The 20,143-nt window shown below is 37.8% G+C and overlaps 1 protein-coding gene across 1 annotated transcript; it reads left to right on the forward strand.

The window, feature by feature from the left end:
* Positions 1-4,362: 4,362 nt before the first annotated feature.
* Positions 4,363-15,177, forward strand: LOC109154895 (protein trichome birefringence-like 33). Its single transcript, XM_019302634.1, has 6 exons — positions 4,363-4,402; positions 5,803-6,022; positions 6,287-6,458; positions 13,407-13,606; positions 13,696-13,854; positions 14,838-15,177. Exons 1-6 carry the CDS (start codon positions 4,363-4,365, stop codon positions 15,175-15,177), a joined length of 1,131 nt encoding a protein of 376 aa, XP_019158179.1.
* The last annotated feature ends 4,966 nt before the right edge of the window (positions 15,178-20,143 follow it).

A 20,143-nucleotide genomic window follows, 5' to 3' on the forward strand; every position in this document is an offset into this window, starting at 1 on the left:
GCAAAACATGCGCGAAATTTTTTTTTTTTTTAACTAAATAACGCGTTTTTTTTAAAAAACGACGTCGTTTTGAGCCTGTGTCCACAATTCAATATGGACACGGGTGTCCAGAGCATAATTTGCCGGATATGTCCCCAGCTTGTCGTCGGTTTGGGCCAAGGTCCCAAGCTGGAATGTTTTGTTTTATTTATTTAAAATAATTATTATTTTTTGTTTGGAATAAAGCTTTATTCATTGACCTCATAGTTTTTTTTTTTTTTTTTTTTTTTGGAATACTATTCCAATATTAGAATGTAGTATTTGTTCTATACTTTCTTTATCTACTGCAGTCCAAAAGAGTCAATACCCCACCACTAGGGGTGTTAGCGAACAGAGTTTTCGACAAACTACTCGTGTTCGTGTTCGATAAGTGTTAGTTTATGTTTGTTTGTTAAGGTAAACGAACCATTAACAAACAAAATTTAGAGCTCGGTTAATAAACGAACAGAGCTTGAACAGTTGTATGCTCGTTTGCTAAGAGATCGTGAACAAGCTCGTTTGTGTTCGTTTAATAATGTTCGTGAACAAACTCGTTTAATGTTCGTTTATATATATATATATATATATATATATATATATATATATATATATATATATATATATATATATATATATATATATATATACACACACACATAGATTATATTGTGATCATGAACGTTGATTATTTCTTGAACGTAGATTATTTGTTGTTCACGAACGAATTGTGATCATGAACATGTCCAGGTGTTTGGTTATTAAAGGTTCACGAACATGTTTATGAACGTAAACCAACATGTTCGTGAACGTGCTTGTTAACGAACATGTTTGTGAACGTTAACTAACACGTTCGTGAACATTAACAAACACGCTCACGAACATGTTCGTTAACGTAAACGAACACGTTACGTGTTCGCGAACGTTAACGAACACTAATGAAAACGCTTAACAAACAAACACGAACAGGATTTTCAAAAACCTTAACAAACGAACACGAACACTCCAAAATTCTTAACAAACGAACACGAACAACCTCCGGTCTTTATGTTCGGTTCGTTAACAGCCCTATCCACCACCACAGAGTTCGATTCTGTGATCTTTTCTCTAGGGAGCCACAGAGGTGCTACTTGAGCACAAGGTACTTATTAGCACTCATAGTTAAGAATCAAAATTCTATCCAATTTAACAACTCCAACTTTTTAATACAATATGCTAATTATTATATATATATATATATATATATATATATATATATATATATATATATATATATATATATATATATATATAGGGATGCACTCAGGTGCGAATAAGTGCCCAGGAAGGAATATGCGAAAGAATCAGCGCGCGACACGTGTCCAGATCTAATAGCTTAAAAAAATGCGGTGACATTTTCGTAAATAATTGAACATCGAAGTGCAAGTAAAATCACTTACAAGTGCACATACTTTCACCTATAAGTGCATGTAGTTTTGCCTTGTTAGCATTCACTTCCCGCAAACATTCATGCACCTGGGTGTGTTTATAACTATAGGTGCAACTACTTATAACTATAGGTGCACATACTTTCACCTATTAGTGCATGTAAATTTTCCTTATTAACATTCATTGATATGAGTTCAGCGGGTAGTAATACCCCTGAAAACCACCCGTGAACATTCATGCACCTAGGTGCAACTACTTATAACTATGTGTGCAACTACTTAGAACTATAGGTGCAAATACTTATAACTATAGGTGCACTTAGTATTGATACTCAGTGTAAATTTTTACTTGCACCTATAATACATTTTACTTGCACTTCGATGTTTAATTATTTACGAAAATGCCACCGAACTTTTTAAAAAAATCAGTGTTTCTCATCCATTAGATCTGGACACGTGGACGGACAGAATCCGTTCCTACTTCGCTCTTGGGCGAAGCATTCGCACCTGAGTGCAATTATATATATATATATATATATATATATATATATATATATATATATATATATATAGTTATATACACTTTTTCAAATTTATTATTTTTGTTTAACATAAAATTTCAACCATTAATCTCAAAATTTAAAATTAATAATATTTTTTTACTAAATTAAAAAATTTATAAAAGACTTGTAAAATTATTTGAACTTGTAATATTAAAATAAAAAAAATATTTGTAATGTAATCATTTGAACATGATATAACCTAGCATAACTAGTTTGATTATTATTATACAAATTTAAGTATTTATGACCTCATGATAAGGAGCATTTTTTACCTTTTACATAAAAATTTATATGTAGAATTTCACCAAATAAGTGTATATAAACTAGAAAAAAGTGTCAAATTGGCCCCCTAAGTCAGGTGGATAGTGCAATTGGGTCATCTAAGTGAAAAAAGCTCCAGTCAAGTCCCTTAAACCGGTAAAATTGTTCAAAAAAAAGTCTAAGTTGACTTATTTATCAAGTTAAATGCATACAGTGTTGACACATGTCCTTATTTTATTTTTTTTTGTTAAAAATATTATTTATTATAAATTAATTAAAATAATAATAATAATAATAATAATAATAATTAAAAATTTTTAAAAATTTAAAAAATTCCTTCTTCAAGGACAGCCGTGGCTGTCCTGTGTTTTTTTTTTTAAAAAAAAAAATTAATTTATAATAAATAATATTTTTTAATAAAAATAAAATAAAATAAAGACACGTGTCAACACCGTATGCATTTAACCAGATAAACAAGTCAACTTGGACTTAATTGAACAATTTTACCGGTTTAGGGGACTTGAATGGAGCTTTTTTCACTTAGGGGACCCAATTACACTATCCACTTGACTTAGGGGGCCAATTTGTACTCCATCTGTCCCATTTTGCCTATCTTGTTTACTTTTCATTGATCAAACTAACTATTTAGAACCAGGATCCACCTTGCAAGGTAGACCATTTAGAACCAGGATTCACCTTGCAAGGTAGACCATGTTGCATGGTATACCAACTAATTCCTTCTTAAGAAGATAATTACACTCAATATCAAGACAAATACAATTAAAATAATCTTTAAACTCTTGGGCTTCATTTGAGCTTGAACTTTCATTTAAACTTCACCATTTTTACATGTCCAATAAAAAGTTGTCTTAACGGATTGTACTTTGATCTTGTTATGGGTCCAATTGGAACTCATAATGAATTCATAGGTTGAACCGTATCACATCCTGAGGTCTTCAAGATACTTAGAATGAGCTTTTGTTTACAAGTTTTTCTTCTCTTGATGACTTTGGCTTTTCTTTTTGTCACATTTTAAATACATTTGGATTGGATGAGATTTTAGGTGGAAAGTTGAATGAGAAGATTTGTGTATAGTGTAGTGATTATTCTAGCACGGGAAAAAGAAATGAAATTACTGGTGATTTGTTTCTCTATATGATTGAATCATTTATGCTGATATTTTATATTTATCCATCAAAGACAACGAATGTACACCAATTGTACTCTCTAAGGATTGTTTGTTTGCAAAAATTGATTGTGGAAAGTTTTTTTTTTTTTTTTTTTTTTTTTTTTTTTTTTTTTTTAAATTTAATAACTATATATTTTGTATCGTGATTCTAACGATATGTTTATTTTGATTTGTGAAATGTAAATAAAGGCAATCAATATTAAATTCACTACCCAAGGATATGTACAAGGGAAACTCATAATCATTATTCATAATTGATCGATTCAAATTAAATTAAATTTAAAAAAAAAAAAATCAAACCAGCTTGGTTGGCATGAGTGGCTGTGTACTCTTGTCCCTTAAGAGAGGTCGGAGTTTGAACCCCCTCTTGTATTGAAAAATCAATTTGGCTATGGTACGGGTTTAAAGGTGCATCCTACAGTTAGAACATGCTCAGAACACCTCGTGGTCTAATCCAAAAGAAAAAAAAAAACTAAAAAAAGTCAATAAATATTTCTATCTGGAGTTGAACTTGAAACCTTATTAGACTATTTTTGTTTCAACATTTACTAATCTACTACTCCGTACATTGTACGTACAAAGCATAGAACATATTTATTTCATTTCTTTAATTTTTTATTTTAAAAATTTTTATTTCTTAAATTAAAATAATGTACAAATAAATATATTTTCTATTTCAAAAAATTAAATCATTTGACAACACACCCATAAGTTTTAATTTTTTTTTTTTTTTTTTTAAATCAAATGCAAAATTAAGAAAAGTAACGGTGGTATCCTCTACTACCACCAGTTAGTTATATGATGCCATATTGCCATTTAAGCCTGCATGGGAAGCACCCCTGATCACATGAGTGAAGTTTGGGAATAATGATCTGGGATCGAGTCTTACAAGTGGCAGTATAGGCCTATGGGAACAACTTCTCAAAGTAAGGAGTTCCTTGTGCGCAGTAAGCAAATGTCTAGCCTTTGTGTTCAACTAAATTATGTTACATGCATGATTTGATTTAATTCAGCTCAATTGACCCGGAATTGAGTCTCACCAGGGTCAATATAAGTGTTTATCTGAGTTATCATAATTTTTATCTGAGTTATCATAATTTACCTCCTCTCAGATGCTCTGTCAGGTCGGGACATGACGTCTTTAGGGTTGGAATTCAACTTTTTGGCGCCATTTATGTACCAGCCAAACGATCCCAATATAAAATACAGATGCATCATACTCCGTATTTAATTAGTGTATATTCGCTCATTCAGTACAACATATTATTTCTATATTTAATTTTCAACGATACATAAAATCATGAAATTCTACTATAATTGGGAAGAATGAAATTCTACTATAAAACCTTGAAGGAATAATCACAAAAGCAAAAAGTTGGTCATTGGAACTATGAAGATGCAATTGGAATCATCTTCTTCCTTCTTCTTCCTTAGAAAAGCTGACTTTTTCCCTTATTTCTTCATACCACTAGTCATGGTCGTGTTCATTTCCTTTTATGTCCTTGTCTTTTCACCTTCATTATTCACATCATTTACTTACTCCTGCCCACCGCCACAACCAGTGAGTTTCCTATAATGCCCTCCACATAAATTCTAGTTTTCCTTTAAAATAATTTTGATGGAATTAATTCGTTTGGTGGTGAGTGAGGTTGGGCCTCAAAACCTAGGGAATAGCAAGGTCGGGCTTCGTAGTGTTAGGAAAGATTAGCTATTAATTTCTTGGCCAAAGCTCAGGCTCGACCAAGAACAAACTCTTCTATACGATGTAGGTGAGGTCTGACTAGCTTCTAGGGAGTATCAAGGTTGAGGTTGACACCTACGACCTCAACCACTAATTGATTCCTCTGCTGGACACTAAGTGAGGTCAGACCTCGTAACGTCACTAGGGAGCGGGCCCCAACCTCAATGTGGATACTTGGGACGAAATCCTACCCCCCACCCCCCGCCCCTCCGCCCCCCCCCCCCCCCTTTTCCACTCGAAAATAGCTAAAACGCGCGCTTCGCCCGTGGACCCATCCCTTAACTTGAGTGACAACCTCGAAGTCGTCTTTGAGGTAGGCTTCCTTGACTCAACCACTAATTGATTCTTCTGCTTGGCACTAAGCAAGGTTGAACTCGGTAACGTCACTAGGAAGAACTAAGGTTGGGACCTGTGCCCTCAACCTCAATGTGGATACTTGGGGCGAGCCCCCCCTCCCTCCCTCCCTTCCCACTCAAAAATAGTTACAATGTTTTAGGCATGAACCTTGATGTTGTCTTTGAGGTCGGCTTCCTTGTCTTAGCCACGGGATAGGAATTCCTTGATATATTCATCAAATTTAATTATTTTGGGTGATTTTGGTGTTAGAGCAGAAGAAAGAGGATAGGCTACCATTTGCAGTTGGAATGAGCACGAAAGGGTGCGACATATTTAGCGGGCGGTGGGTGAGAGACGAGGAATCTCGGCCGTTGTACGAGGAATATGAGTGTCCTTATATACTCCCACAACAAACCTGCTTAGCACATGGTCGCCCTGACAAGGATTATCTTCATTGGAAATGGCAGCCTAATAGTTGCTCGGTACCTAGGTATGCCATGAGAGTAATTTTATACCATCATTGTATGTGCCATAAATAAGTTAAAAGTACATTACATATATACATAAAATATATTATTTGAGTACTGAAAAATACATTATTTTGTACACAATAACTGAATAAGGTAATATTACGTATATATTTTTATTTCATTTTTTTACTCTTACTAACGTAAGTGTTCAATTCATTTTTGTTTTTTTTTTTTAAACCATAATTTTCATTCATGATCATAACTTGATTTTACTAAATTTACAGTTTTAATGCTTCGATGATGCTTGAAGCTCTTAGAGGAAAAAGGATGATGTTTGCAGGTGATTCACATAGTAGAAGCCACTACTATTCCATTGTTTGCCTTCTTCAAAAGTTCATTCCGGAGAATGCCAAATCCATTGAAAATGCTGGCCAAAGAATTATTTTCACAGCTAAGGTATTTAAATATTGTTTTTAAAAAAAATATTGAAAATTTGCATCAATTTAGGCATCTCAATTCTCAATACAATAATTTTTTACATCATACTTTTATTATTGTATCACTTAATAAATTTGATTACTTTGGAAAAAAACATTAAAAAAATAAGAGTGGACTAATTGATAATTGAACAAATAAAACAAACATATATGATGGACAAATAGAAAAAATAACAGCCTTGTTGTTATTGGACTTTTTGCATAGTTTAACTCTGATATAAAATTGAATAATGTATTTTGTCTCAAATAAAATTCTAACCTAATATATATATATATATATATATGTGTGTGTGTGTGTGTGTGTGTGTGCGCGCGCGCGCGCGCGCGCAATGCTCAACAGGTGGACATAATCGTTGCACATTTATATTTCATATAATATATATGCTCAATTCACGTGTGCAAGTAGTCAGTTACTTTTCTTTTTTCTTTTTTCTAGGGTTACCACAGAATACGTTTGACATAGGTCTTTTTTTAAAGGGTGACATAGAAGTTGGAACTTATACCATTACATGGATTTGGCTCAGATACTAAATTTAAACATAAGTAAATACCCAAAATGGTGCCTCGACTATAGCTAAATTCACAAATTGGTCCTCGACTTTCAATTTCAACCAATTAAGTCTTTAACTTTGCAATTTTGACACGATTTGGTCCTCCATCTATTTGACCGTTTGTTGACCGTGATCGACGATCTCCAGAAGAACCTTCAGCTCTCGTCGGAGCACGTGGAGGCCTCCAGGATGACGTTGCACCGGTTCGGAAACACGTCGTCTTCTTCGCTCTGGTACGAACTCAACTACATTGAATCCAAAGGGAGGATGAAGAAAGGCGACCGAATTTGGTAGATCGCTTTCGGCAGTGGATTCGAATGTAACAGTGCGGTCTGGAAATGCAACCGGAACCTTAAAAAACCGACGATGGACCATGAAATTACATATATATCCTCGAAAATCACAGTCAACAAACGGTCAAATAGACAGAGGACCAAATTGTGTTAAAATTACAAAGTTAAGGACTTAATTGGTTGAAATTGAAAGTCGAGGACCAAATTGTGAATTTAGCTATAGTCGAGGGACCATTTTGAGTATTTACTCTTTAAACATGTGTTCCGTCTTAACTAAAGTTTAAATTAATAAATGCATTACACAAATTGAATAGTGTATTTTGTCTGAAATAAAAGTTTAAATTGATAGTTGAATGAGAAATTTATTATTTATAATTTATATACTCAACATTCCCTTTACATGTATGCAGACAAGTGTATGCCATGGGGGCCTTGGCCACCCATGCACCTCCCACCCCACCCCAATTTTTTTTTTAAATATTACATATAATATTAAAATTTAAAAAAATATTATTTAGAATATCAAAATTTCGTTCTCTCTTCAAATTAAAATATTTGGCTCTCTTCCCACTTAAATTAATCTTACAAGTTAAGTTATAAAGTTCTTCATATTCTCAATTTTTTCAGCTCTCTCCTATTTCAAATTATGTTGATGAGGATTGTATTGATTAACCGAAAACGAATAATAGTCTGTACAATACTAATATAGAAGACAAGTATAAAGAGTTCTACTAGACTACTAATACTAGAGTCCTAACACTCCCCCTCAAGCTCAAGGTGGAGCATTCGAAATATTGAGCTTGTCCCGAAGCAATGAAAACCGAGCAGATGCAAGTGGCTTGGTGAAAATATCAGCTAGCTGGTCCTTCGTGGAAATAAAATGAACCTGCAACTCCTTCTTGGCAACCTTGTCTCGAACAAAGTGATAATCGATTTCAACATGCTTAGTTCGTGCATGAAAAACCGGATTAGCACAGAGGTATGTTGCTCCCAGATTATCACACCACAGCCCCGGCGCAGCTTCCGGAGGGAAGCCAATTTCGCGCAGCAAAGAAACCAACCATGTGACCTCCGCCGCCACATCAGCCAGTGCCTTATATTCGGCCTCAGTAGAGGACCGCGCCACTGTCCGTTGCTTCCGACAAGACCAAGCAATTAAATTAGACCCCAAGAAGACGGCAAACCCACTCGTAGACTTTCGGTCATCCGGATTACCTGCCCAATCCGAATCCGAGAACGCATGCAATGCAAGAGACTCCGACTTGCGAATACATAGACCCATACCAAGAGTGCCTTTCACATACCGCAGAACACGTTTCATAACCGCCCAGTCCGCAGTGGTGGGCGACTGCATGCGTTGACAAAGCCTGTTAACTGCATAAGACAAATCCGGCCTAGTCACCGTCAGGTATTGAAGAGCACCCGCAATGCTACGGTAGTGAGTAGGATCAGCAAACGGAGTAGAATCATCAACATCAGACCGAGCCACCGAAACGGGTGTAGAAACCGGTTTACAGTCAACCATGCCTGCACGTCTAAGAATATCCTGTATATAACGCCGTTGAGACAGAAGAATACCATCAGATAGTGACATCGTCTCAATGCCAAGAAAGAAAGACGGGGGTCCCATGTCCCGAATCTTGAATGTACGCGCAAGCTGAGCCACAAGCCCATCAACACGGCTCGAGTCCGATCCCATGACCAAAATGTCATCCACATACACAAGAAAGTAAAGCTGCACACCACTGACAGAATATATAAACAACGAAACGTCAGTCTTGGACGGAACAAAGCCAACAGAGATCAGGAAGTCATGCAATCGGGTAAACCAGGCACGAGGAGCCTGCTTCAGTCCATATAATGAACGCTGTAGATGGCAAACATAATCAGGAACAGACTTGTCCTCATAACCAGGCGGCTGACGCATATACACTGTCTCCGCCAGGTTACCGTTCAGAAAGGCGTTGTGGACATCCAGCTGACGAATGGACCAACCACGGGAGTGAGCAAGTGACAGAAGAAGGCGAACCGTGGTTGGCTTGACCACCGGACTGAAAGTCTCAAAGAAATCCTTACCAGCGACCTGATTAAAACCTTTGGCCACCAGACGAGCCTTATGTCGCTCAATAGACCCATCAGCATTCCGTTTCACCCGAAACACCCACTTGCAACCCACAACATTCATACCTGGAGTGTACGGGACCAGAGTCCAAGTCTGGTTGTGTAGGAGAGCATTAAACTCAGCATCCATGGCCTCACGCCATTCCGGATGCGCAACAGCCTGAGAATAACATGTCGGCTCGGGTGTTGTAGCGGCAGAAACGAGAGCCACATGCTCCTGCGGGCCCCGACTCCTCGTTGCCATAACATGAGAGGGCGGACCTGCCACCTTGTTCTTACTACCACGAGGTCGACCCCGAGAAGCTTTAGGGACAGCCGAAACGGTCCGTTCAGTGGAGACAGAGTCAGCCGGACCCGCGGGCATATCCGGAACCGGTGTATCATCGACAGGCTCCATAACTGAAGAGGAGATAGGCACGATGGGGGCAACACCCCACGGCACCACTGGAGGCCGAGACACCACCTGCGAAGCAACAGATCTAGCAAAAGGAAAAACGGACTCATCGAATCGCACATGGCGACAGATAAAGACCTTATTAGTGACAGGATTCATACAACGATAGCCACGAAAAGAGTCAGGATACCCTAAAAACACACAAGGAGAAGAACGATATTCCAATTTATTACGGTTATAGGGACGCAATAAAGGAAAACACAAACACCCAAAGACACGCAAAAAGGAATAGGACGGAGGAGACCGGTGCAAACGAGAGTGAGGAGACTCATTATTTAAGACACTGGTAGGCATTTTATTAATCAAGTATACAGCAGTCTCAAACGCATAGTCCCAGAAACGAGATGGGACAGACGCTTGAGCCATCAGGGCCAAGCCAGTCTCAACTATATGCCGATTACGGCGTTCTACCCGCCCATTCTGTTCATGTGTGTATGCACAGGACTGCCTGTGACGAATGCCAAGAGACTCAAAGGTAGAGTGAAGTTTCTTATACTCTCCCCCTAAATCAGACTGAATAGAAAGTATTTTCTGTGAGAACGAGCGCTCAACGAGTGACCGAAACCGTTCAAATATGGAATATATATCAGTTTTTAAGCGCATCGGATAAAACCAAATAAAACGGGTAAAGTCATCCACAAACAAAACAAAGTAACGAAAACCATTCACAGAGTGCACAGGCGCAGGGCCCCAAATATCAGTATAAACCAATTCTAGTACACGGGTAGTTTTAGTTTCAACACGGGGCAAAGGAAAACGGGATGACTTCCCTAACTGACACGAAGAACACAAACGAGATAGATCACTAGAATTAAAACTACTAACACCAGAAGACTGCAAAATCTGACGAAGAACCCGAGTATGAGGGTGACCAAGCCGCTTGTGCCACGTAGAAGACGAAGCACGCGCAGCAACATAAGCAACAGAACGAGCAGAAGACGCGGGCCAGGAGTATAAGCCACCAGAAGTTCCCCCCTTAAAAACCACCTCCCTGGTCAAGAGATCCTTCACAAGAAAACAGTCAGGATGAAACTCAAAAAAGACACGATTATCTTTAGCAAAGCGTTGAACAGAAATTAAAGAAGAAGACAAACCAGGGACATGCAAAACATCATCTAATCGAAACACTCTAGAAGACGAGGCTATCGAAGTAGACCCAACACTAAAGATAGGCATACCTTCACCATTGCCGACACGAAGAGTGTCCGAACCGTCATAGCCTGCCGAGGACATCAACTGAGAGGAATCGGGAGTGGCATGATTAGTGGCCCCCGTATCAGGAAACCATTGGTGAGAGTCAACCGAACCACCCTCACCACCAGAAAAAGCCACATTAGCCTGAGGACCAGACGACTCAGAATAACGGCGCCAACAATTCGCCGCCGAGTGCCCAATCTTGTCACAAATCTGACAACGCACATCCGAGCGACCACGGCCACGGCCCCGGCCACCGCGACCACGGCCGCCACTGCCCGAACCGCCGGTGCCCGAACCACTGCCGCCGGAACCCCCACTGCCCGAGCCACCTCGGGAGAACCGGCCTCCGCCACGACCGCCCCGGCCACCACGGTGAACGGTCAAGGCAGCCGGCGCACCAACCGGACCATCACCTGCGCAGATATATTCTTGAGAAATTAAATAATCGGAAAGATCCGAGAGAGTTACCGGGTCACCACGAGTCAACGGAGCAACGAGCGGGCGAAGATCCGACCGCAGACCACGGAAGACATAAATATTCTGCTCATCAAGAGGAACCGGACGCCCAGCAAGGGCCAAGTCTTCCACCAAAATCCGCGCCCGGTTCAAATAATCCGAAACGGACGAAGCCCCCTGCGACAAACGCTGCAGCTCACTGAGCAAACGAACCGCGCGAGACCGCGTTGCCGAGCCGAGCTCTTGCTCAATCGCCAACCACAATTTACGCGACGTCGGTCGGCCCACAGCCAACGGTAGCATCTCGTCAGACAAGGACGAGATCAAGAGAGACAGGACAGCCTTGTCCTGTCGACGCCACTGCACCACCGGCGACGCTACTGCCGAGGCAGTGCTGCCGCTGTCTGCCGTTGACGAAGCCGACGAGGCTGCCGGCGGACACTCCACCGTGCCGTCAACAAAGCCCAACACCCCCTGACCTTCGAGAAACGGGAGCATCTGGGTACGCCAGAACAGATAATTGTGTGCGGTGAGCTTGATCGACACAAAGTGATGAGCACTGGACAAGCTCGGAGACGGATAAATGGGGGTGGAGGCAACCTCGGAGACGGTCCGTTCTGAAGAATCACGAACAGATCCATCATTATTCCCACCCAAAGCTGCCATGGAAAGAAACCTAGATATGATACCAGATGAGGATTGTATTGATTAACCGAAAACGAATAATAGTCTGTACAATACTAATATAGAAGACAAGTATAAAGAGTTCTACTAGACTACTAATACTAGAGTCCTAACAATGTTTTCTCTATATTGTTGACTCACATTCAAAGCTCATTTAATCTACTTACTAGTTTCTCTCTCTAGAACCATACATATATTCGTCATATACGCTATAACAAGATAATTTGTCATTATTAAAATCTATGAATATTTTTTAAGTTAATTTTTGTTTTTTGTTTTTTGTTTTTTTTTTGTTTTTTTTTTGTTTGTTTGTTTGTTTGTTTTTGTTTTTTTTTTTTGTTTTTTTTTGTTTTGTTTTGTTTTTTGTTTTTTTTTTTTTTCTGTTTTTAACTACTTGTTTGGTTAATTTTTGTTTCATATTTTATTGTTTATTTTAAATAGTTGTTTTGTTTGATTCTAAATAATGGATATCAAGGTGCATTTGTTTGGTTAATTATGCAGATTTGTGGTTATGTGGTAAATTTTGTATTTAATTTAACATGCATAATAATGCAAAAATTTTGTAGTACTTATATTTGAGAAAGCAATTGTTATTATGTTTTCATTTTTCAATAAATAATCAATAGTCTTTTAAAACATGTGCGAATGTTTTTATTCCTTCAATCTCACAAAGCAATGTACATTAAAAGCATATTGCAAAATAATTTAATATAGTTTCAATTATAAATGATTTATTCTAAACTTTAGTGAATTTGTAATATAATGATTATTTTAAAATATGTTAAATGGATATCAATGTGTATTTAATTTAGTATTTCAACAGTAGTTGACCTCCCGCATTATCCAATCCTAGCTCCACCCCTGTATGCATGGGTCGATTACTATTTGATAGGCCACGCAAATGTACAAACCCATTTTTGTATGTGTTTGGCTCGATTTGATAGCTGGACTACTACACAATTATTTTTTTGAATGCTACTGACTCTATTACATTGTAGCATCCGTTCAAACATACTTTGTCAAGCTAATGAAGCACACAGAGTCAACGTAACAACGCCTCCACTGAAGCTCGATCTCATGACCTCCCACGTGGGAGAAGTCACTACACAATTTATATATATTATGATTAACGTTGTTTTGTTGTATTTAAGGAATATAGTGCAAAGATTGAATTCTACTATGCTCCATTCCTACTGGAATCAAATGCGGATAACCCTGAAAAGCATACAGTGCATGGCCGAATTGTTCGTAGGGGTTCAATTAATGTTCATGGACAACATTGGAAAGGTGTTGACATTTTAGTGTTACAAACATATATTTGGTGGGTTGCTGATGAATACTTCAAGATATTGTAAGTAAATATATGATTATTACTTTTAATAAAAAATCAATGATATAAGTTTCTTCTTAAAGATAATATTAGTGTTGATATTAATTCAGAGAAGGATCATTTGAAGACAAGGTGAAAAACATTATAGATGTGTCCTCAGATGATGCTTATCGTATGGCATTGGAGAGTATGTTGGAATGGGTGGAGGAGAATATGGATCCATCTAAAACAAGGGTATTTTTCACTGACATCTCACCAAATCATAGAAGGTTAGTGATGTGTGAAACAATAATTTTAATTTTAATTTTCTTCTTTTTATTGGAAAGAATTAATTTCACTTTTGGTCTCACGACTTTTGAATTTCTATCACTTTTAGTGCAGAACTTTAACATTTTTCAATTTTGGTGTCTAACTTTGTTATTTTTATCAGTTTTGATCCTTTCGGCCAAATTGACGGCGAAATGCTGTCGAATTTTATATTTTTAGTGGTAAAATCGTCATCCCAAAGAAATATCTTCAATATCTAAACAAAATCATTGTAAAATCATATTTATAGGTGTTTGATCGACTAGAATAATGGGGAAGACAGACAGAAACTACACACAGATCTATGAGATTTATAGCGTTGACGATTGGTGAACTCTTGTTTTTATCTTAATATGATTTTTCTTTTGTTTAGATATTGAAGATCTTTCATTGGGATGACGATTTTGTCACTAAAATATAAAATTCGGCAATATTTCGCTGTCAATTTGGCCGAAAGGACCAAAATTCATAAAAATAACAAAGTTAGGTACCAAAATTGAAAAAAAAATTAAAATTGTGTACCAAAAATGATAAGATATCAAAAGTCGTGGGACCAAAGATGAAGTTAATTCTATTGGAAATTAACATCAGATGTTAAAAACATTTATATGGATAGCTAGTGTATATACTCTCTATAGATTATAGTGTTTTTACCATTTTAATTAATTTCGTTTAATAGTGTAGTTAAGTATCAAATTTGTATTTATTTTAATCATTTGAAGGCACCTACAGTTTCACCCAAATTTTTATTCTCAAACTAAAATAGGTACAAATTTGATAGTTAAGAACATTATTGAGCAAACTATTTTGAAAGTCAAAAACCAATTAAAGCAATGAAATCACTATAGTTGAGTGATATTTTGGTAATTTACTCTTCATCTCATCCATAAAGTTACACTTTCTTAATTAGATTGATCATATCACTAAGTTTTGTTCTTGAATATAGAAACGATTTATGGGGAGGAGACCAAAAAGGCAATTGCTATAACGAAACGATGCTCATAGAAGATCCTAAGTACGATGTACCAAGCTCGTTTAAAAGAAAATTACAAATAATTGACGAGGTGTTTGGCAAGCCGAATGTGAAAATAACACTCCTAAACATTACAAGGCTCTCAAACTATAGAAAGGATGGTCACACATCAATTTACAAGAAACAATTAGGGGCTTTGACAGCTGAACAACTAGCAAATCCTGTGAGCTATGCAGATTGTATCCAATGGTGTTTGCCTGGAGTTCAAGATACATGGAGTGAGCTTTTGTTCACCAAACTTTTCTATCCTTGAAAGTCATGAAGATCATTTTTGTACCTTATAGACATGGGCGGTGGGGGCAGCTGCCCCACTCCCTCCACCCCACCCCTTTATATATATGTATGTATATGTATAATATATAGCATGAAATATTATATAAAATCTATATTTATGTTAAAAATCTCAATAGTTTGAGTAGTTTAGTTGGGGGAACTCTAAATTTTATGCTATAAAGGCTTATGTCATGGGTTCAAATCTCATTAGCAACACTTTTAATTATCTTCTCTCTTTCATTTCTTCACAAGATAAATTAAATATTTTTAGTATACTTATTATGAATCATTTAATTAACAAAATAAATGATCTTTTAGTCTAGTTTTTATAAATAATTTAATTAATGTAGTATACAAGTTTATAATATACTTTATTGTATTTGAATTAATTTAGAAAAATCGATCTAACTAAAAGAAATTAAAATTTAAAAGTATTTATGAATATATTGTTATTCAAATTATTTTATCTAATTGATTATGTTTTGTTGGTCCCGGTAGGGTCAAAGAGAGTCTAGAGGAGGGGGGGGGGGGGTGAATAGACTCTAATCGATTTTTCTCCTTTTGGAGAGACGCACAGCGGAAATGTCGTTTCAATTTTATTTTTCTTTGCAATCTTTCGTGTTTATGAGAAAATGCGTTTGGTCGATATGATATGATATGCAAAGCACGAAAGTAAAAGCGGTAAGTAAAAAGAGTGAGACAGAGAGATTTTTATAGTGGTTCGGCCAACTGTGCTTACTCCACTCTTCTTTCACAACATGTGAAAGGGTTTGCACTATCACTCCTAGTACAAACTACTTCAAGCTGGCTTCCCTGATCACTAAGCCGGACAACCACTTGATAGGTTTTTCAACTTCTAGAGTTTACTCCGCCTCTATCAACTAACTCCTGAGTTGAGATGTTGGAAAAGAGATTTGGTGTTTCTCCAACGGGTTGAGGCTTGTCTTGATGTCTGATTAGATCTTCACTTGTGAAAAGAACAAGACAGCTTCAGGTTGTGAAGTATGAGGATGGATATGCCTTTGAAAAAACTTCACAGCACACACTGGTTATGAAAAGCCTAAGAAGATGGAACTGCTTTGAAATGCTTTTCTTAGATAGAGAGAGTGAGTTAACCAGCACCTTCTTCAATGGTGAAGAGAGGTATTTATAGGTGGAAAAATCCATCCGTTGGAGGGAGATGAAAATTTCAAACCTAAAAACCAATGTGTATTACTTAGTGGGCAATGGGCATTAAATGCATTTGTACTGTGTAGCCGTTGGAGCAAAAAACATTATGGCTTTTGTCCTTGTTCACTGACAAGATAGTACAAGTCTTTTAATGTTCCTTGTCTTTAGTGAAGATCATTCCTAGGACACCTTTTGTCCGAACGATTTGCTCAACTGAATGATAGACAACATTCTCATTGTTTCTATTAATGAGAGTTGTCTTTTAACAAGTCTGTCCTTGACTCGCATATTTGGGATTGAAAGATTTTCCTCATCTTTCGTCCTTTCCTCTTGAATGAAAGTCATTTTTGTCGAAGCAGTCCATCCGAGACTTGCTTTAGTCCTCCTTTCATTTACAGGCAACTTTCGATCATCTTCGAGTCTTCATGTAGACCTATTCTACTAGTCTCGTGCATGATTTAACATTTCATGCCTATGTATACGAGATTTTCTATTAAACAAAAAATAGGGGTCTACATCCTAAGACAGTTTGGTATCATCAAAATCTATATACACTTGTTCCTAACAATTTCGCCCTTTTTGATGATGCCAAAACCTATACTCTTATTCATAAGACTGAAGGATGTCCTTTAAAGGAAAGTTTTTATTACAAAACAACCTTTCTTAAAAGTGTACAAAAGGATCCATAAACAATTATAAAACTGCTTAATTTAAGAACCAAAAGTACTTCAAAGATCACGTAAAAGAGATATTCATTAAGCAAAATTGATTACAAAATAAAAAGTACTTAAAGGAAATGAAACATATTACACGGCCAAGAGACTTTGTTTCGCTTATTGAGCTTCCATCCTTTCTTTTTCGTCTCGCTCTTTTTGCTTCTCGAGCATGATGTCAAAGTCTATTTCATTGTTGATATTAACTCTAACTTCTCTGAGTGGTCTTTCACGAACTTGAGCTTCATATTTTTTTTACCAAAGTTATAACTCGTGTAATTGTTGTATGCTTCAAGTATGATTCGTCTAGAGATGATGCCATGATTCCACCATTGTATGAGCTCTATAGAGTTCATTCCATCAATGTAATTTTTTTCTTGATTCTCGGTGAACCTTTGCTATGGCATCATATTTGACATCAAAGTCTGCATATCTTCCTATCTTCGAAACTTCTTTGATTTTCTCCTGTGTCTCTTGATATCTTGTAAGTTCTTGTTTTCTTCAATTTCTTACATCTTCTTGTTTTAGTCTTCTAGCTTCATTTTCTTCTCTTATTCTCTTGTTCTCCTTCCATTGATAATCTTGCCGATAATGATCATCCATTTTCTTCAACCAGATTGGCAGATTGTATCCTTCGAATCTTAATCCACTTCCTTCTTTGTATTCTTCACAGTTGACGAATATTCCAGCTCCATCCATTGTTACTTTGTCATCTCTCATCAACTTTCGTCGAAGACTTATCTTTTCTCGATGAGATAATCCTGCAAAAGAATACGTAGACTGTGAACCATAGGAGGGTCTCGGTCTTATAGACTGTCGACGAGACTTGGAAGGTGTTTGCTATCTTGACTCAGATGGTGTTTGCTGTTGAGGCTCGAAGGAAGGTGTATTGCTTGTATGGACGAGAATTCCTTCATTCCTTCTTTCGGGTTCCTTGCTTTTTCCCTGATATGCTTCATCATCGTCAGCTTTTCTTCATCTCCTTTCCCCCTTTTTGGCATCATCACCATCAGTGGGAGGATCAGACGGTTTCAGAAGTGAGTCAACTTTGAGAGTAAGTTCCATGACATAGTTCAATATCTGCAACTGATAGTTGGCCATGGCAGAGATGTTATCACTGGCTGTGTCAACCTTTAGACACGATAGATCTACCCGCTCTTTAAGACCAAATTGAGATAGTTTGAGCGAATGTTGCTCCTTTGTAATTTTCTCAAGTAGTTCTATCTGACGACGTAGGTCAACAGGCTGCGGGGCTTGAGAAGTAGATGGTCTTTCTTTCTGAGAATCTTTGACCAAGAAGGTGAGCTTTTCGTTGATGAAGGACATTTGACCAGTCATTCGTGTCATGATTTCAGCGTCCTCGATGCGTTGTTCATTGTAACGTTGATGTTGCTTTTGAAGTGCCTCAATTGTTCGTGTCAAAAGTTGCAAGATTGCATCAATATTAAGATCTTCATTGTCGGTCTGAGTGCCATGCTCAGTTTGACTTGGAATGAAAGGTGTTACTGCCAATGATGCTTCCCAGTTACCATCATCGGATGCTTTCGGTACCCAGGATCTGCCATCCTTTGAACGAGAGTATCGATCTGTAGGAGGAATCATCTGGGTTTGGCCAATAACGTGAGATTCGTCATCATCGTCGTCATCATCACTAGAACTGGCATCAGAACTTCCATCGGAACTATCTTTCGGGTCATCATCAGTATCAGCATCTTGATTGTAATCCTTATCATCATTTTGATCTTCTTTCATCAGTCTCCTTATCTTCATCATCATTTTCTTCTTCATCCGGATCCTTCTCGTTGTCAACACCATCATCTTCTCTATCAGAAATGTGCTCGTCCTCTTCATCATCTGTCTCCTTTGCCACATCACTCTTTTCGGCTTCAATATTTTCGGGAGTGACATTTTCTTCAAGATGGTGCTTATTTGCATGAGTTCAGAAGTCTTTCCTCCAAAATCATTTCCCTTAGAGACTTGCTCTTCTTGTGTGTCAGTAGGTAGATAAATGTGTTCAACAACAGATTTCGTGCCGCTGGTGCTGCAATGAGGATCATTCTTGTAGAGCTTTCCAAGCTCCGTCTTGATTTTGGATAGCCGCATGGCGTCTCTGAGATTCTTCATTTCAGCCTCGAAAGCTGGATCATCGAAAGATGGTTTCATGATTTCAATGCAGTCTGGGCTTTATCTTTTCCAAGCGTCCGATTTGTGATTTTGTAAGAGTACGTTCGTGAGATCTTTGGAAGCAGAACCGCCTCATAGATATCCATCGTGTTTAGCCAGTCTAAGGCAAAAATTTCTTCTGCTTTCATTTCATCGACTCGTGCTAGAAAGACGTCGAGAGGTGATGTTCGCCATTGCTGCCACCGTAACACTCGTTGATACTCTTCGAAGATAGACTATCGAAGCAACTGATCTCGTGTTGGGGGTGGAACAAAACTTGTCCCAATGATCTCTTCTCTCGTCTCTTCTGGTAAACCAGGTTCTTGTGGGAGACTTAAGAGATCAGAAGAAGAAGGTACACACTTGTCCTTTTCTACGATTGCAGGTTCTTGTGCCAGAATCGGTAAGACATGTTCTGCAACAATAGGTTCTTGTGGCAAGGAAATTTCGGATGTGGATTTTTGCTTCTTCATGTCCCGCACAATGGCAAGGGTGTTGGGTCAACTTTTTCATAGCAGGTGCACTCGTGATCTTTTCTTCCCCCTGAGCAGTAGGCGACGGTGTAACCACTGTCCTTCGGAATCTTGAAAGAGTAGAAACAGGAGGTTGAGCTAATCGAGTCATGATTTCATTAGCTTTGTCGTGAAGATGACGAATGTTCATCTTCACCGAATCAGCTTACCGTCTGTTAGAACACTCGTCATTTGACGAATTCTCTGCTTAAGTATTTTCAAAACTGCTGATGTGATGAACTGGTGCGGAAGGGGGCATGACTTGATCTCGAGCTGGAGCCAATTTAGGAATCGGTTTATTTTGAAGAGATGGTTCAAGTTGAGGGAGTGGATTAGTTGTCATGCTGGTTTCAATTGCAGGCTGTGGTAAGTTCGTGAGAGGAACTGG

This window comes from Ipomoea nil, unplaced genomic scaffold, assembly GCF_001879475.1.
Source record: "Ipomoea nil cultivar Tokyo-kokei standard unplaced genomic scaffold, Asagao_1.1 scaffold2662, whole genome shotgun sequence".
NCBI lineage: Eukaryota > Viridiplantae > Streptophyta > Magnoliopsida > Solanales > Convolvulaceae > Ipomoea > Ipomoea nil.